This window comes from Garra rufa, chromosome 11, assembly GCF_049309525.1.
Source record: "Garra rufa chromosome 11, GarRuf1.0, whole genome shotgun sequence".
Classification (NCBI taxonomy): domain Eukaryota; kingdom Metazoa; phylum Chordata; class Actinopteri; order Cypriniformes; family Cyprinidae; genus Garra; species Garra rufa.
In genome coordinates this window covers 27,042,486-27,063,136 of record NC_133371.1, presented here as the reverse complement: position 1 = coordinate 27,063,136, position 20,651 = coordinate 27,042,486, and the positions used below count along the sequence as shown (strand labels likewise).

At 33.9% G+C, this 20,651-nt stretch overlaps 1 protein-coding gene across 1 annotated transcript; it reads right to left on the bottom strand.

Moving 5' to 3' along the window:
- Window positions 1–10,499: 10,499 nt before the first annotated feature.
- Window positions 10,500–17,542, bottom strand: fam174b (family with sequence similarity 174 member B). Its single transcript, XM_073850551.1, has 3 exons — window positions 16,952–17,542; window positions 13,588–13,719; window positions 10,500–12,796 (listed from the first exon to the last, which is right to left on the bottom strand). The coding sequence occupies exons 1-3, from the start codon at window positions 17,215–17,217 to the stop codon at window positions 12,793–12,795; spliced, it is 402 nt and encodes a 133-aa protein (XP_073706652.1). The 5' UTR covers window positions 17,218–17,542; the 3' UTR covers window positions 10,500–12,792.
- Window positions 17,543–20,651: the final 3,109 nt, after the last annotated feature.

Genomic DNA, 20,651 nt, shown 5'->3' with positions numbered 1-20,651 from the left:
GACTTTTTCTTTTTTTTTTTTTGCACCCTCAGATTCCAGATTTTCAAATAAATATTGCCAAATATTGTCCTATACTAACAAACCATACATGAATGGAACATTTATTTATTCAACTTTCAGCTGATCTCAATTTTTAAAAAAAAATGACCCTTATGACTGGTTTTGTGATCCTGTGTCACGTTTTAAAATAGTAGTGTACATTTGAATTGGATAAAATACACACATAAAATAAATAATTATAGGTTGATGTTGAAAGAATATACTGATAACATAAAGGGGTTAAAAAAAATTAGTAGCTTGCTGTAAATTTATTTCTTAATGTTTTCTCAAAATCACTTAAGTGCTTTGGTTCCAAAACTTAATGTTTATAAGAAGTTATGTGCATCCACAAAAATACAGGTCAATCAGACAATTTGATCTTTTTTATGACAATCCAAGGTTAGTTCAGGTTGTAAAATATTGTTCACCAAGCCTGCATTGATTTGATCCAAGGTACAGCAAAACAGTAAAATTTAGAAATATTTTTACTATATAAAAAAACTGTTTTCTATTTAAATATATTTTGAAATATAATTTATTCCTGTGATTTTTAAAGCTGAAATTTTAGCATCATTACTCCAGTCCCATGATTCTTCAGAAATCATTTTGATATGCTGTTTTGCTGTTGAAGAAACTTTATTTTTAGGATTCTTTTGAAGAATAGAAAGATCCAAAGATCAGCATTTATCTGAAATAAAAGCTTTTGTAACATTATACACTATACCATTCAAAAGCTTGGAGTCCGTATAATTTATTATTATTATTATTATTATTATTATTATTATTATTATTATTATTTTAAGAATTTATAGAAATTAATAGTTATTTAACAAGGATGCTTTAAATTGATCAAAAGTGATGATAAAGACATTTATAATGTTACTAACGATTTCTATTTCTTTTGAACTTTCTATTCATCAAAGAAACCTGAAAAAAGCTCTTATAAAATGCTACTCAACTGTTTTCAACAATGTTTTTTGAGCAGCAAATCAGAATATTAGAGTGATTTCTGAAGGATCATGTGACTGGAGTAATGACATTAAAATCACAGGAATAAATTAAAATTTAAAATATATTTGAAAAGAAAATGGTTATTTTAAATGGTAAAAATAGTCAAAATTGTACTGTTTTTGCTGTACTTCATCAAATAAATCAAATAAATGCATGTTTGGTGAGCAGAAGAGACTTCTTTAAAAAAAACATTAAAAATCTTACTGTTCAAAAACTTTTGACTGGTTATTAAATATTATATATTAAATGAACATGAGTAATAATTTCAGTTTTTAAACATCTTATTTCGGAGACTCGTTTGTCAAAAAAAAAAAAAAGAGTTTTTCCAAAAATAGCTGAGCAACAAATTGAATTACATTTGCTTTGAGGTCTAATTGAGGTCTAGGATGTTTTCCTAGAAGTTGTTTACTAGAAGTTTTCTGGAGGCAGTTTAATCAAAATTAGTGAAATATTTGAAATCTTTTTCTTCATAAACACCAGCCCGGCTAGGAGCTTCTCATGCGTTTTTTGCACCATGTGATCTGTCGTGTTTTTGACACAGAGCATTCGCCGCACTACATGTTGCTCTTATTATGTCTCTGGTTAAGTTAAAAATAGATAATTGTCTCACCGCAGACGTCAGCAGGCCATCCGACATAATGAACGCATTTATCCGTAAAAGCACCCCTGTGTTTTGAAAAAAATAGAAACGGTCTGTAACCAATATGACCTAAACTTAATTACGTCGCAACTGACTGCGGGTCACAGCTTTGAGAACCGTTTAGAAGAGATGTCCACATTTCCTGCTTTTAGGATGTGTTAATGATTACCACAGTGTCTGGATTTGAGGAGAAACGGGGGATCCTTTTGATTCAGTTTTTACAAAATGACCTGTGTGGTTAGGGAGCCTATTAACTTTACACCCAAAATAGCCCAGATGTTTGTGGAGATGAGAGCTGCTTTGTCTTCATTGTGTGGTAAAACTGTAACAGGCTGTGTACTTAAATGCTTAAAAGGAACAGCTCACTCCAAAATGAAAACTTGCTGCATATTTATCTTGGCCATCCAAAATATAGATGAGTTTGTTTCTTCATCAGAACAGGTTTGAAGAAATTTAGCATTACTTCCTCTGCAGTGAATGGGTGCCGTCAGAATGAGAGTCCAAACTGCAGATAAAAGCATCACAATAATCCACAAATCAAAATATTAGAATGATTTCTGAAGGATCATGTGACTGGAGTAATGATGCTAAAAATTCAAAGTTGAAATCACAGGAATAAATTACATTTTAAAATATATCCAAAAAGAAAACACTTATTTTAAATAGTAAAAAATTTTCAAAATGTTGCTGTACTTTAGATCAAATAAATGCAGGCTTGGTGAGCAGAAGAAACTTCTTTGAAAAACATTACAAATCTTACTGTTCAAAAACTTTTGACTGGTTATTAGTAATCCGTATTTTGGCCACAAGTGACGGCACCCATTCACTGATCTATTGGTGAGCAACTGATGCAATGCTAAGTTTCTTCGAATCTGTTCTGATTAAGAAACAAGCTCATTTACATCTTCGCTGGCCTGAGGGCGAGTACATTTGCAGCTAATTTTCATTTTTGGTCAACTTTTCCTTTAATAAAGTGTTCTAGACTTTAAATGAGAAAAACAGGAACTGAGAAAACAGGAGATGAATCCACAAAATGAATCCAGTCTGGGAAAAGCTAGATAGTTTATGATCTGTGAGCCACATAACAGCATTTTGGCCTTTATTTTCTGAGAAGTATGTGGCATGATGTCTTGTCAGGCAAATTTCGGGAAATGTGGCGTGTTTTACAAGCTTGTGGGTGACCGACGCGTGAGGACTAACTGTAGCCGTAGAATGACTCAGCTCAGTGAAAGTTTGTTTTAAAGAAGTTTATCACAGGAAAAAGCTTTTATGTCAGGCAAAAAGAGATTTTACAATATTCTATGTGGTGCTTCGCAAGTAATTTTAGACAGGAACAGCCACAAAGGATGGAAGGCTCATTTAACACTAAAGTTCCACATAAAGCTTCAAATGAATTTTGTGTCGTGTGGAACAAAATGTGTCTGCCTTCTGCAAGTAATGAAGTGACATGCATTCATGTGATTTAGTGAACCTTACTCTCTCAGACTCTTTCAGTAAGAAACTCTCCACAAAAAATATGATGCTAAGTTAGAAAGTAGTCATTTAAAAACTAAGAGGGCTAACTACATGCTTCCATTCTAGGTGTAATGTTACACTTTTAGAAAAAAAAAAAACAGCACTAAGCTCAAAGGTACACATTTATACCTTATTTTACGGTGGCAGAGAGAGCTCAACGCGCTGCAACTTAAACGCATGCAAACTGAAAGAAAACACATGCAAACAGAAAAAAAAGTGCTGCAAACTCAAAGTGCTGCAAACACAAAAAAGCGCTGCAAATAGCACGGAGCACAACGGAAATGTTTCGGGGGACCTCAAAAAGTGACGAACCTTATATTTGCAGCAGGTTTAACTGCTGCAAAAAAAGACCATAATTCATTCTTGGTTTTCTTCTGGATCCCCATCAATAAAAGAATGGTATAACTACTTCAGAGATATTGTTCTTATAGAAAGATCACTGGCTGTCATTCATAAAGCACGTTCAACTCTGGATGTTTGGAACAAAGTTATTGTCACACTTTTGGAACCACCTGTTTTTCCTCAGGTTTAATGCATAATTTAAATGGGTCTTAATAATGCCACAAATAGCTTTTTTTTTTTTTGCATCTATTACTATTATTATTTACTTTTTCTCTTGTCTCAAGGCTTTGGCAACTGTAAATAGTTTTAATTTCGATGCTTTATATACTTGGTGTATAACAACGCAAAATGTTTATCTCATGTGGAAGTGAAATAAGATAATCACAAAAAAAAGTGACGAACCCATCTGGGACCTGATTATTTGTTCAGTGGCTGTTGGTCAGAGCAGAGGTGTTGTCGGTGAACTAAAAGGTGACACTTCATCGTTATCACCTTTTAGTAGTGATGGGAAAATGAAGCTTTTCGAAGCACTGAGGCTTTCCCCTCAACTGTATCGTAAAAAGGTTCATTACTCGAAGCTTTTCAACACGTTGCACGCTGATGACATCTTGCGGTCAAAGGTGGAAAAAGTTGCTTTCGCGTTTTTTAGACAGGTTCATAAAAATAAATCAATTTGTGCGACGAAAACCAAAAGAAATAAACAAAATAAAAATGTAATTTTACTTGCACAAGATATAATTGAATTAATCTGTGTATAAACTTGTATAAGCATAGTTTATGTAGGCATATGATCAAAGTAAATTAAGAATATTGTTTGGGTTAACTAATATTATTATTAACCCCTTCAGACCTGAATTATTTTCACTGAACAATTTTTTTTACCCACTTGATATTTGCTCTTCTCCAACATATAAATGAGTCTAAAAAAGAAAGATTTGTGCCAACTCATTTTTTATTAGATTTTTCTCATGTCCACTACAATGGATGCCGGGTCTGAAGAGAAACAAAAATCCTCATCTTTTTAACTATACATAATAAATAGAGTTTGTGCACTACAGATAAACTAGTGTTTAAGATTTTGAAAAGAACACATACTGTACGAATAAACAATGCGGTAAGAATGTGGAAAAAAGGTACGATTGTATGAAATCTAAAAAATGTAGTTTGATCCATTTTTTTCTTTTGGTTGAATTGGAGTACATGTCTTTGTGTGTGTGTGAATGAGTTTGTGTACTTGCTGATTGTTTTGATGAATACATGATTGTGTGTATTATAGTATCAAGGTATTAGTGTGCATGGAGGGGGTGTGAGTGTGTGTATTGCATTGTATTCATTGATCACACACATCCACTATAGCTGTTCCTCACTAAAATCAATGAAATATTGATTTACAGGCTATAGTCAATTTGAAGACATAAATGAAATCATATTAATTTACATCAACATTCATAAAACATTAACATTAGAATTTGTAGCTCTGTATTTAAATTTGCTTCAACAAATTTCTCAATCTGTTTTACAATTAATTCATGAGATTCCAGCTGATATCGCTCAAGACCTGATGTCCATTGTGATGGACATTGCATTTAAAAAAAATCCTGTGTTCTGCAAATCTGAAAGATCTTCAAAATAACTTTGAATATTATCATTTGATAGTCTTAATTTTATAATAGATGCAAGTTGATGAGCCTACCATTAACATAACTCTGCATATAAAAGGTCAAATGTGGGCTTCCTCCTCTTCCTCTCTAAGTGGTGATCATGTCTCTCTTTTGTGATGCCTGTAGCTCAATCAGATTAAGTTAGGAGTCATATCTTTGTTGTGATTGGTTGATTAGGGTCCAATCATTGACCAGGCATTGCTCATATTATAAAAACATGAAATTGTATTGGTTTAAACAAAAAATCATGTGATGTCCATTCCAATGGACGCAGGGTCTGAAGGGGTTAATTATACGTGCTTGTAAAGCGGGGAATACTACAAAATGAACATGCACAAAACTACACGTACATATTTATTCATATTATGGCGAATGCCACTTGAAACCTGCACAAAGGGTTCGAGTTATTTGAATCAGAATATGAAGCAGTCACGTGGTTGTGTGCGAAAATGAAGCTTCGGACGTCACAAGTCACACGGTTATGCCAAAACGAATCAAGCTCCGGTACAGTGCTTTACTGTGAGATGTTTCGTTTTTTTGATACAAGCTTCGAGGCTTCGGTGTCGAACGTCACATCACTACCTTTTAGTTCACCGACAACGCTCTGACCAACAGCCACTGAACAAATAATCAGGTCCCAGATGGGTTCGTCACTTTTTGAGGCCCCCCTGAAACATTTCCGTTGTGCTCCGTGCTATTTGCAGCGCTTTTTTTGTGTTTGCAGCACTTTTTTTGTGTTTGCAGCACGTTTCCGTATTTTCTATATTTTTTTAATTTGTTGTCGTTTTTTTCTGTTTGCATGTGTTTTCTTAAGTTGCAGCGCGTTGAGCTCTCTCGGTCACTGTATTATTTACCTCTAACTGTACATAAGTACCTTAAAGGTTGTATCAGCGATTTCTAGCCTGAAACATAAAGTGTAAAATTCAGCTTATCTTTCATCACGATCCGCTCGCTGCCTGCCCCATAAATTGTCTGTGAAAAAACCGCGTCTCTCTGGTCAGCCTAGGGTCCGAGATATGCCAAAAAAACAATCGGCACTACCAACCTTTCCACAGCAAAAACAAACATTGTTCCAACCAATCAGCGTCAGGGGTTTGGTGTTGTGGACTTTTGCTCCGCCTCCCTCACATCCCTGCACCAGTAGGAAAGTCCACAACACGAACCCCCTGACGCTGATTGGTTGGAACACGGTTTGTTTATCTGTGGTTATTGTTGATAGCGCCGATTGTTTTTTTGGCATATCTCGGACCCTAGGCTGACCAGAGAGACGTGGTTTTTTCACAGACAATTTATGGGGCAGGCAGCGAGCGGATCGTGAATAAAGGTCAGCTGAATTTGACACTTTATGTTTTAGGCTAGAAATCGCTGATACAACCTTTAAAGGTACTAGTGTTGTCCTGTCAGCCTGTGAGATTGCTGATACACAATATTATAATGCTAATTTATTGAATTACTTATTCATACTTATAGTGAACCAACTCCAGGGTAAGGCTAAAAGCAGCCTAATGTCAGTGTAGTCTATTAAATAAATGTATTAATGTGACAAACTGGCAATTTCAGGTTATAAAGTCAGAATTGCAAGATATAAACTCACAATTCTGACTTTTTTCTCAGAATTGCTTGATATGTACTCAGAATTGCGTGACTCACAATTTTGAGTTTTAAAGTCAGAGTTGCAAGATATGAACTCACAATTCTGACTTTTTTTTTTTCTCAGAATTGCATGATATAAACTTGGTTGTGAGTTAAAGTCAGAATTGCGAGATATTCACAGTTCTCGCTTTTTTCTCAAATGCATGATATGAACTTATAAATGTGAGGAATAAAGTCAGAATTGCAAGATAAAATTTCGCAATTCTGACTTCTCAGAATTGTGAGACATACTCTAAATTGCGAGTTATAAAGTTGAAATTGTGTGACACTTGCAATTCTGAGTTATAAAGTGCGAGATATAAACTCACAATTCTGATTTTTTTTTTTCTCAGAATTGCGTGATATGAACTAGGGATGCACCGATACGTATCGGCCGATCACTTGCGCGTTTTGTCAGTAAAGCCGGTTCTGTAACCAGCGGTAAATGCCATCAGGTGCGTGATTTCACGTTGAGCCGTATATACTACACACAGCCGTTGTTCACTGACGAGCTGCGCACATTCACACTGATAATGAACATTGATCGGTGCATCCCTAATATAAACACAATTGTGAGTTATAAAGTCAGAGTTGCAAGATAAACTCACAATTCAGATTTTTTTTTTCTTAGAATTGCGTAATATGAACTTATAAATGTGAGAAATAAAGTCAAAATTGCAAGATAAAACCTCATAATACTGGATTCTCTCAGAATTGCATGATATAAACTTAATTGCGAGTTAAAAAGTCAATTGCATGATGTATAAAAACTTGCAATTCTGACTTTTTCAGAATTGTGAGATATAAACTTGCCATTGCAAGTTATAGTCAGAAATGCAAGATATAAACTCACAATTCTGACCTTTTTTCTCAGAATTGCTTAATATGAACTCATAATTGCAAAAATAAAGTCAGAATTGCGTGACAAACGCAATTTTGAGTTATACTCAGAGTTGCAAGATATAAACCCACAATTCTGACTTTTTTCTCAGAATTGCATGATATGAACTTAAAAATGGGAGAAATAAAGTTAGAATTGCAAGATAAAATTTCTAAAAACTTTTTTAAATGAGTTAAAGTCAATTGCATGATGTATAAAAACTCGCAATTCTGACTCTTTCAGAATTGTGATATATAAACTTGCCATTGCAAGTTATAAAGTCAGAATTTCAAGATAAACTTACGATTTTGACTTTTTCTCAATTACATGACAAATTTTGGGTTATAGTCAACGCGCAATTCAGAATTTTCTCAGAATTGCGTGATAAACTCAACTGTGAGTTATATGTCAGAATTGCAATATATAAACTCGCAATTCCAAAGTCAAAATTGAAAGTCGCAATTACCTTTTTTATTTTTTATTTTATTCAGTGGTGGAAACGGGCTTCCATAGTGTAGCTATCTACACTGTAACGCCTCTGATTGGCCATCGCGTTCATAAACTCAGCGGAATCGTGTGTGATTGGTAATAACGTGCAACAATGTAAAAACACAGAAATAGAAATATAATGGAACAAATACACACTAATATTAATTAGGTAGTATTACAAGCCTGGTATTTAATAATAATAATAATAATAATAATAATAATAATAATCGTCCTGCTATTGTTAAACGCGTCAGCCACAGCGGATATCTCGATCATCTATCAACACAAGTCTAAAAAGTACATATTAGTTTTTATAAGGATTTTTTTTTCTTTTTTTCTCAGAATTACAAAAATAAAGTCAGAATTGCGTGACAAAAACATTTTTGAGTTATAAAGTCAGAGTTGCAAGATATGAACTCACAATTCTGACTTTTTTTCTCCGAATTGCGTGATATAAACTCAGTTGCGAGTTATAAAGTCAGAATTGCAAGATAAAAACTCTCAGAAATGCATGATATGAACTTTCATAAATTGTGAGATATAAACTCACAATTGCGAGTTATAAAGTCAAAATTGACACTTGCAATTTCGAGTTATAACGTGCAAGATATAAACTGACAATTTTGACTTTTTAATGATGAAAAGAATAAAAATCGTCTTGCTAATGTTAAAGGCATCAGCCACAGCCGATATCTCTATCGTCTATGAGCACAAGTCTAAAAAGTACATATCAGTACATATGTGACCCTGGACCACAAAACCAGTCTTAAGTAGCATGGGTATATTTGTAGCAATAGCCAAAAATACATTGTATGGGTCAAAATTATCAATTTTTCTTTTATGCCAAAAATCATTAGCATATTAAGTAAAGATCATGTTCTATGAAGATATTTTGTAAATTTTCTACCATAAATATATAAAAACTTGATTTTTGATTAGTAGTATGCATTGCTAAGAGCTTCATTTGGACAACTTTTAAGGCGATTTTCTCAATATTTAGATTTTTATTGCACCCTCAGATTCCAGGTTTTCAAACAGTTGTATATCAGACAAACATTGTCCTATTTTAACAAACAATATATCAATGGAAAGCTTATTTACTCAGCTTTCAGATGACGTAAGAATCTCAATTTCGACAAATTTACACTTATGGCTGGTTTTGTGGTCCAGGGTCACATATCAGTTTTTATAAGGGCTAAACCATGGAAAAATGTGTGGAAGCTGTTAAATCATATAGAGTAGGACCTAGTAAGCAGGAAAGGGTGCAATATTTTGACAACTCATTAAAGTTAATAGGTGGTAAAGATACATACAAGCAGTATTAATTAAGATATTAGCCTAAAATTTCACAGAACAAATGTGATCCTGGACCACAAAACCAGTCATAAGGTTAAATTTTACAAAACTGAGATGTATACATCATATGAAAGCTCAATAAATAAGCTTTCTGTTGATGTATGGTTTGTTTGGATAGGACAATATTTGGCTGAGTTACAACTATTTGGATAATCTGGAATCTGAGGGTGCAAAAAAATCAAAATACTGAGAAAATCACCTTTAAAGTTGTCCAAATTAAGTTCTTAACAATGCATATAACTAATCAAGAATTACATTTTGATATATTTACAGTAGGTATTTTACAAAAAATCTTCATGGAACATGATCTTTACTTAATTTCCTAATGATTTTTGGCATAAAAGAAAAATCAATAATTTTGACCCATGCAAAGTATTTTTGGCTATTGCTACAAATATACCCCAGCGACTTAAGACTGGTTTTGTGGTCCAGGGTCACAAATATGAATGTTGTCAAGATTCTTGCTCTGGAAATCCTGGTTCAGTTTGGCCAACAACAAACACCTTTTGTTCCTCAAACTTGCAAAACCTGCACTCTTCTCCTTGATTTGTTATAACTTTTGGCAGTCTATAGTACTTCAAATGTTTCTCGGTCTGACCAATTAGTACAGCCCAAAACATGACATTAATTGACCATTTTTAGCAGCAATAAACAGCAACATTTGGCATTGTTTACGTTCTGTGCTGCCAATATGGCAGATTGATGATGTGTCAAAACACTCTGTAATTTGTTAAAGAGTTAGCTGAAATATTATGTGCTACAGCTGAAGCTTAACTAATAATGAGCTAAAGAAAAAAGACAAATGGAAAATTAGTTCGACTTGTATATCAATCTGTCCTTGAGCTGTTGCAGGTTACTGGTTAACAAGATTGTGGCAGATCTTAGATATGCAAACTCACATTCAAGGTTTTGAACAACACAATTGACAAACCTCTGATGCATCTTTTCAATTAAGATTTGTATTTATTTTTATTAATCAAGAACCAAGTACATTTTACCATTTGATACTCTTAAGAAACAAGATTGTACAATGAGCACATACACAAGATTTCTTTGGAAAGAAAGATGGCTGTTGATATAATAAAACTTCTTTTGTCCAGTGTTTAGACTAGCAAGCATGTCAGACAAAACCAGGGAAAAATTTAAAGCATGTATTTTAAGACGTTAAATTACTGCAGAATGCTAAAGGAAAATAGAAGTATTCATCCTGACAGTGCGGTTTTACAACCATCAGCAATCATTCATGTTTAATACTTGTTTTACTTCCTATTCATCTCCTTCACTTTAAACTACGAATTCAGATTTGTATGAAATACATTAGGAAGATAGAAACATTTAGAGCAGAATAGAGGGAGAGAGAACCACATCAGTTTCTAGTCAGCCACATCATAAACAATTTATAATTCAATAAACATTCTTATTGGTCCTTAGATGCTAGACATAAATCCTTCACATTAGGAGCATCAAGATAAGATAAGATCACACTGAAGTAAAAAAATAAAAAAAATCACGTAATACAATATATCACTGTAGCTTTCAAATATACTCTTTCAATGCTGCTCTAAATCTAGGAAACATAATTTAATATATTTGATATAACAGCTATATATGCGTTTAAACCCTTCATGATGTGTGGCACCGCAGTTTTCCACTGTAAAAACCAGTTAATTAAAAAAGGAGGTGTGCACAAGCGACAATAAAAAACAATCCCCAACCTCAGCGAGCAGCAACATGGCAACGAAATTCTCCTAACTCCACACACATCCTCTTTCACGCATACATTCAACCCCTTATACAGTAAATACGCACAATTAGTGGTTAGTAGATTAACAATTTTCAAAATATAGGGAGGTTTGCAACATATTACTCTTATTAAATCAAAATATGTTTTTCTTTTTCTAAAAATAAACTAATTTGCATACAGTATATACAGACAATAGTATATAACAAAGACAGTTTCAGTATTGGATCATAAATGTCCATTTAACATCGTCGATAATTAGATTCAGGAAAAAAACAAAACATCTACACTACCAGTCAAAAGTTTTTGAACAGTAAGATTTTTAAGTTATTTAAAGAAGTCTCTTTGAAATATTTTTACGATTTAAAATAACTATTTTCTATTTGAATATATTTTCAAATGTAATTTGTAACATTATACACTTTATTCAGAAGCTTGGAGTCAGTATTTATTTATTTATTTTTTGGGAAGAAATTATGGAAATTAATACTTTTCTTTAGCAAGGGCGCTTTAAATGATCAAATATGATGATAAAGACATTTCTAATGTTACAAAAGTCTCCTATTTCAGATAAATGCTGTTCTTCTGAACTTTCTATTCATCAAAGAAACCTGAAAAAAAATCTACTCATTTGTTTTCAACACAATTTAAATGTTTTTTTGAGCAGCGAATCAGAATATTTGAATCATTTCTGAAGGATTTTGGACTGTAAATGATGCTAAAAATTCAGCTTTGAAATCACAGGAATAAATTATACTTTAATATATATTTAAATAGAAAACCGTTAATTTAATTAGTAAAAATATTTCAAGATTTTACTGTTTTTGCTGTACTTGGGATCAAATAAATGCAGGCTTGTTTGAGCAGAAGAGACTTCTTTAAAAACATTAAAAATCGACTGGTAGTGTATATTCTTTTAATTTAAAACGCTGAGCTGATTTAAGCACAGCAAAATATGATTAATTTAACATCTGAGCTCCATAGTAGAATTTTAAATCATTTTTTATCTGGAATTGCTTTAAAAAAATTATATTATGATTGCATTTCAAAAATATTACTCAAAATAGCTTCAGTGTGATATACTGTAACAGAAATGTTCAAGCTGCCTGATACATTCACGGCCAATATTGCCTTACTATTAAACAACTGGAATGTTTTTGGGCAAAAGGAAAAATATAAAAAGTTGTGCAATAATTAATTTGTGGAGGACTAACTCTAATGTCTCCTTTCTTTCTTTTTCATCAATCTTTGATTAGATTTCTGTGCTTCCGACAGAAAAGCTTTCATAAAACATTAAATTTCATGCTGGTTTGGAATGTCAGAACATAGGAATACATCAAAAAACACTGGTTCCACTGACGTTTCAAGCCTCTGAGGAAAAGGATCAGAGATGCAGGGAGCACAATTCCTGTATAGATGTGTTCTCACAGAGGTATCCAGGGGGGGGTTATAAGAGATCTTCAACAATCTGAGCGCAGAATGTAATTCACCTATGAAAAAGCAAAGAATTTAAATGAGAGGGTTAAGTAAATTACAAAAATATCACGTTTCCAGTTGTCTAACTGGTTTAAACTTGTTTGCCTGAGTATCAAATAGTTGCATTGCCAATAAAAAGCTGATAAACAGGGAGCCATGCCCAGCAAAAGGAAGCAGTTTCTCAGTCAAAGAACAATTGGACGGAAGGGAGAAGTCAAGTCTTGACGCTCACTAGCCCTCCAAATAACACAACTATTTCCATTGTGACCTGTGAGGTCACACACCAAGAACATTCGTTGTCAATGCAACTACTAGACATTAAAACACTGGTTTTATTTGATGAGATTATAGTAATGTACCAAAAACTTTAACAACTAGAGTGTCAAAATGTAGCACATGTTCTTAGGGAGGCTTTTTCCATTAATACTTGATTCTAATGAAATGCAAGTCCTTAGACTTTTTTTTTTAAACACACTTCCTTGTCGCTCCCACTGTGTTACTACTCTGTTTACTCAAACTTATTTAAAATGTCATGTTAACTTAAGAAAGGTAAGTAGCTGCACTGCACAACCATCTGGGAAGAAACTTGTTTTTCTGTGGAGATCGAAGATATTTAACAGGCAGACTTGGAAACAAATCAGATATGATCCAGACCCACATGCCACTGGTTTAGGCATTATTCCCTCTTCCCTCAACTTGCTTTGAAAATTTCTATTTGGAACACCTCTATGAACAAGGAGAAAGGTTCAAACATAGAACTTGCACATATTGCACGTAAAAGCATATGTTGTGATAAAGCGCTCACCTGTATTTGACATCGAACAGGGTCGAGTCGTCGTCTTCCTCGTTTTCTTCATTTAAAGGTGCCATCTCTACACGCTCGGCGGGAGTTGTGATGATGTCATACTTTCGCGTTTTTCTGATCTTCTTTGCCGATCTGATCAAACCAGGGATAGAGAAGAGGACAGGTGAGTAAGGTTATGACTTGTATGATCAAAAGTGTATGAGAGTTTTCAAATCCGATTTATTCAACTGATTCTTGATTCCTTCCAGACTCCTTTTAGTAATTGTGAAAAAAATTAAAAAAAATAAAGGGTAATTCACTTCCCTTCACAGTCGGTTTCCAAATTAGTTCATTTTAGAACTGTTCTAACAAAAAAGAAATACAGTTCTTTCAGAAAAGTTGTGTTTATGGTGACAGACTTTTTACAGACCTTCTAGATGTGACAAATGCAACCAATAACTGATTCTGGCTATATGTGACCCTGGACCACAAAACCAGTCATAAGGTTAAATTTTACAAAACTGAGATGTATACATCATATGAACGCCCAATAAATAAGCTTTTTATTGATGTATGGTTTGTTAGGATAGGGCAATATTTGGCTGAGGGTGCAAATAAATCAAAATACTGAGAAAATCACATTTAAAGTTGTCCAAATTAAGTACTTAATGCATATTACTAATCAAAAATTACATTTTGATAGGTTTACAGTAGGAATTTTACAAAAAATCTTCATGGAACATGATCTTTACTTAATTTACTAATGATTTTTGGCATAAAAGAAAAATCAATAATTTTGACCCATACAATGTATTTTTGGCTATTGCTACAAATATACCCCAGCGACTTAAGACTAGTGAAGTGACATAATATGTGACCCTGGACCACAAAACCAATGTACCGAGTCTCGCTTTAAGTACCACAAAACACAAACATTCTTTGTTCATTAAGTTTCTTGATTCACTACAGAATCTTGCTTTAAACACAAATGTTCTTCCTTCATTAAGTGTTTTGATTCACTACTGAATCTTGCTTTGAGTATCACAAAAGTGTTTTGATTCACTACCGAATCTTGCTTTAAGTACCACAAAACACAAACGTTCTTTGTTCATTAAGTGTTTTGATTCACTACCGAATCTTGCTTTAAATACCACAAAACAAACGTTCTTTGTTCATTAAACACTTTGAATCACTACTGATTCTTACTTTAAAAAGAAACGTTCTTCGTTTAAGTGTTTTGATTCACTACTGAGTCTTGCCTTAAGTACCACAAAACATTGTGTTTTGATTCACTACTGAGTATTGCTATAAGTACCACAAAAGTGTTTTGATTCGCTATTGAATCTTGCTTTAAGTACCACAAAACACAAACGTTCTTTGTTCATTAAGTGTTTTGATTCACTACTGAATCTTGCTTTAAAGGAACACTCCACTTTTTTTGGAAATGGGCTCATTCTCCAACTCCCCCCCGAGTTAATAAGTTGAGTTTTACTGTTTTGAAATCCATTCAGCAGTTCTCCTGTTCTGGCGATATCACTTTTAGCATAGCTTAGCATAGATCATTGAATCCTATTAGACCAATAGCATCGCATTCAAAAATGACCAACGAGTTTCGATATTTGTCCTATTTAAAACTTGACTCTTCTGTAGTTATATCGTATATACGAAGACCGGCGGAAAATGTAAAGATGCGATTTTCTAGGCCGATAAGATTAGGAACTACACTCCCATTCCGGTGTAATAGTCAAGGAAGTTTGCTGCCGTAATATGGATGCAGCAGGCTCAGTAATAGCACGCAGCGCCTGAAATTAGTTCCCTAGGTAACTTCCAACGAGGAACGCTCCCTGTGCATGCATTTGGTCACGTTGTGCTGCGTGATATTACTGCGCCTTCTTCGGCCATGTTACGGCAGCAAACTTCCTTGACTATTACACTGGAATGGGAGTGTAGTTCCTAATCTTATTGGCCTAGAAAATCGCATCTTTACATTTTCCGCCGGTTTTAGTACATGAGCCTATTTCACATTTTTACATTTTCCGCCGGTTTTAGTACATGAGCCTATTTCCAAAAAAAGTAGAGTGTTACTTTAAGTACCACAAAAGTGTTTTGAATCACTACTGAATCTTGCTTTAAGTACCACAAAACAAACTTTGTTCATTAAATGCTTTGAATCACTACTGAGTCTTTAAAAAAAAAGTTCTTCATTTAAGTGTTTTGATTCACTACTGAGTCTCGCTTTAAGTACCGCAATACACAAACGTTCTTTGTTCATTAAGTGTTTTGATTTACTACTGAATCTGGCCTTAAGTACCACAAAACATTGTTTTTATTCACTACTGAATATTGCTTTAAGTACCACAAAAGTGTTTTAATTTGCTAATGGATCTTGCTTTAAGTACCACAAAACACAAACGTTCTTTGTTCATTAAGTGTTGAATCACTACTGAGTCTGACTCCAAAAACAAAGTTCTTTGTTCATTAAAAACAAACAATCTTCGTTCATTAAGGGTTTTGATTCACTACTGAATATTGCTATGAGTACCATAAAAGTGTTTTGATTCGTTACTGTATCTTGCTTTAAGTACCACAAATTACAAACATTCTTCATTCATCAAGGGTACTGAATCGCTACTGAGTCTTGCTTTAAATAAAACGTTCTTCGTTCATTAAGTGTTTTGATTTGCCACTGAATCTTGCTTTAAGCACCATTAAACAAACGTTCTTCGCTCATTAAATGTTTTGAATCACTACTGAGTCTTGTTTTAAGTACCACAGAAGTCTTTTGATTGACTCTTGAATTATGCTTTTAGTGCCACAAAACACAAACGTTCTTCCTTCATTAAACGCTTTGATTCACTACTGAATTCATTAAGCATTTTGAATCACTAAAAGAATCGGCTCATAAGAGTCACTAATTGTTTGTTTAGAATCCGGACTACACTGGTCGTGCTCTGTATATTTTTGCTGTGAAGTGAGTATTGTGATTATGTTTTGTTCGCATCTGTTAACGAAACCGAACGTCAAAAGTCTTCCGACTGTGGTGTTATGGTTTCCACCAGTGCAATACTATAAAGGTTCTGAATAAGAATCGGTTCTGGGGTTCCTACAGGCGAACCATCTGCTTCCAAAGCCGTTAGGGGATTAAATCAGGGCTAACGTGTCAACGTTAACAGAGCCTCTAGAATGTTCCGAATTTAACGAATTGTGCATATGATATAGTCTATATTATTAGAAAAACACTGACACCAAATTATACAGAGACATTTTCAATTATTCAATAATGAGCAAGGTGGCATTTCCTTAGGAACAACAAAACAATATTTGCACAAGCACTCAGACCAACAAAATACTAAACCATTTAAATATATGATAAATTATATGTTACCTGCATATTTTTATGACAAGGCACGTGATTAGCAAGATTGTTAATACGCAGACGAAAATCGAAATGCCTTTGATGGTAGGAAGATCCCTTAAAATGGTAGAAATGCGAGATCCAACTTCTGCATTTGTTGCATTAGGTGATGAATATTCTTCTTGAGGGGGTAATGTTGAATTCAGCTGCGTCGCCGAGGATGGACGCGTATGAGGCTCTCCATTGACCTCATGCGCAATGACAATAAGAGCAATAGCCAAAGTATAAAGCCACATATTGTTTCCCTATTTAAACTGCTTGCTGAATGTCTTGTATATTGAAAAGAGTCACTACAGAGAAGGTCTGCGTTCTATAACTCGAAACGTGAACAGCTGGCTGGCGAATGATGATGGGAAATGATGCGCTGACATCTCAAATATTCCACGGTTCCCACAGTCGGTCGTCAAACATGTCCTGTATCGGTCGAACTGTCTGTCTTCCACCTCGAGTGCTGTTTCATTCGTTAGTTTGCAGTCAAACGCAGCTCGGCCCGTTATCCAGGATGTTTTCTTGGGAATGCGCGTCGGCAGGAGGAAATGTGGGTTATCCACACCCGGAAGAGCTCCGGGAGGTTCCAGGCAGTCGAGGAACCAATGCGCATCAGCCTTTGGCACAAACGTGGTGTGATGGAAGAAGGGCGCATGTAGTTGTGTTAAGTGGCGTGATATTGTATTGTTCCACAAGAGTAGTTTACACACCAGTCACTTTTAAAGTAGACATTTTAATAATGAATCTGAATTTAATTGTATTATATATCTTGCATTTGTGTGTGTGTGTGTGTGTGTGTGTGTATATATATATATATATATATATATGTGTGTCTATCTGTCTAGCCATCCATCATCCATCAATCAATCCAAAGGAATAACTCATACAGGTGGGTAGTTTCTTTTCTAATTATTTCAGCCAATTTGAACAATTTTGTGCAAGGAATGCTTTTTATTTTACAAATCAGTGTGATGTAGAATTATTCATTAAGTACTATATTTAACGCCGCAAAAAAACCTGCAACCCTTATCTTATCTGAGAAAATCTCTTTCTAAAATAGAGAGCATTAAATGTAGCCTGCAGCAAAAACAGCCTGCTTAATTTTAAAGAGAGTGGAAAATGGTCATGACAAAAAAATAATAATAATGATACTGTTTATTTTGCACAAAACGAACTAACATTATAAGTGGACCTCAAAGGAATAAATGCATGATTTGACCCCTTAAGGTTTTAAGTAAAGGAAATGGGTTATTCTTGGATTAGGCTTTGGCTTTCCTGTGTTCCATCCTGTTATTTAATAGTGGAGTCCTAGTTAATATGGTCCACTGAATCAAAATGCATATAATATGATACTATTAAATCCATAACATGCATTTAAATCAAACCAATATGAGTGTTTTTAAAATAATAATTATAAATAATTAACCTTAAAAACTATAAGCAAACACACATCCCTTGGGGTATCACACTTTTAAATTGTAAACGTTAGTTAAGTACTCGAGGTTGATATTTATTTTTTTCTTTAGAAGTTGAACACTTACAAAACAAAGGAACGTAGAAAGATAAGGGAAGTAAATTAAGTGCGTCATTTATATTAGCCACATGATGGCGCAGTGCACACAAATACAGTAGACATTTTTTTTTTTCAGTGCACAAATGTATTTGCGCCATGAACCCCAAACCAAAAAATCCATACAGTTGCAATCTAAATTATTCAACCCCAGTATTTTACAAACACAAGCTTTTCTGGAGATCAATGACTTTAAAATTGAATCTATAACATTACTGGCATATTAAAAGTGATAATATCAAATATATAATGTAATGTTTTGAAGTTCTAGGATTTTTAATAACACGGCTATGTCATAATTATTCAACCCCTATTCAATATTGTTGTTTTTAGTCACTTATTTGTATGATGGGAAGCACAATTAAACCTATTTAAACCTGAAGATTGAGTAGCTAATATGACAAAGTCAACAGAGCTCTCACAAAAGCTGTGAAGAAGAAGTCTAAGGCTATAAGAAGATTTCCAAGACATTAAAAGTTCCTACAGACACAGCTTGCAGCCTTATTTCTTAGTTTAAAATGTGTTGTACCAGAAAACCTTTGAGGGTGTTGAAGAAAAAGCACAATATTATAAAATATTTGATCAGAACAACTGAGGAAAATCCTGCAATTATGTACAGCCAAAGACTTTTAAGATGACTTAATGAAAGGTGGAAAAACATTTCAATGCAGAGTGTAAGATGAACACAAAACAAGCATGGCTTTCATGACCAAGAAGAACATAAAACACTGACTTGAATGTGCTAAAATTCATTTAGATAGACCTGTGGAGTAGAGTGATGTGACCAAACTGGAACTTTTTGGACCTATGGATCAGCATTATGTCACGTGAAAAAGGGAAAGCTTATAAGCAGAAGAACACCATCTCTGTAGTCAAACATAGAGCTGGAGCAGTCCTGTTATGGGGGTGTTTACTGTTGCAGGAAGTGGAAATCATGAGTGTATGAAGAATATCTTGGATTCTTTGAAGTATCAGGTCATTTTGGCAAAAATTGTGATGCCTTTGGTGCAAAGACTGAAGCTAATGATCAATGGACTTTCCTGCAGGACAATCATCCCAACATATACATCCAAATCTACTTATGCTTGGTTCAAGGATCAGTCATAGAATGTTCTTGAGTGGCCTGTTCAGTCTCCAGATTTAATTCTCATTGAAAATATTTGGCTGAATTTGAAGCAAGCAGTGGCAAAGTGAAAACCAAAGATTATAAGTGATCTGAAAACTTTTTCAGGTGAGGAATGGGCCAATATTGCAGTAAAGAGGTGACAGAAGCTTCTAAGCACTTCCAAGCAGCATTTATTGGTGGTTTTAGGGAATAAACGATTCTGCACCAAATTTGCCTTTTAGGGGTTGAATAATTTTGAACATGAGCATTTAGAGCCAATTATTATTATTTTTTTCATTATTCATCAACTTACGTTCTCAGAATTACTCAAATGTGTATTAATAACCTTTTGCTAATAGTGTACTGATGCCTTTGTTGAATTGTTTTCACAAAATGTCTTGCAGGTCAAAGGAGGTTAAACAATGTTGATTGCAACTATGTATGTATTCAACAATATTGTCCAGTACATTTTTGGTTTAGGGTCCACAGTGCAAATGTATTAGTGCACTGTGCAATAGTCTTAGGCCAATAGTATTTTCACAAACACAAAGGTTTTAAGTTATTTCTATCTTTTGCTGTAGTGTGTCATTTGGAAATAGGGACAAAAGCTGTTTTAAATGGTCATACCAAATATTGATTTGATTTACACTACCAGTCAAAAGTTTTTGAGTTTAACAGATCTTTAATGTTTTTTAAAAAAGCTTCTACTGCTCACCAAGTCTGCATTTATTTGATCCAAAGCAAAAACAGTACAATTTTGAAATATTTTTACTATTTAAAATAGTTGTTTTCTATTTTAATATATTTTACAATGTAATTTATTCCTGTGATCAAAGCTAAATTTTCAGCATCATTACTCCAGTCTTTAGTGTCACATGATCCTTCAGAAATCATTCAAACATGCTGATATTCTGTTCAAAAAACATATTATTATTATTTAAAATAGTTGAGTACATTTTTTTGATGATCAAGACATTTATAATGTTACAAAAGCAAAAGATTTCTAT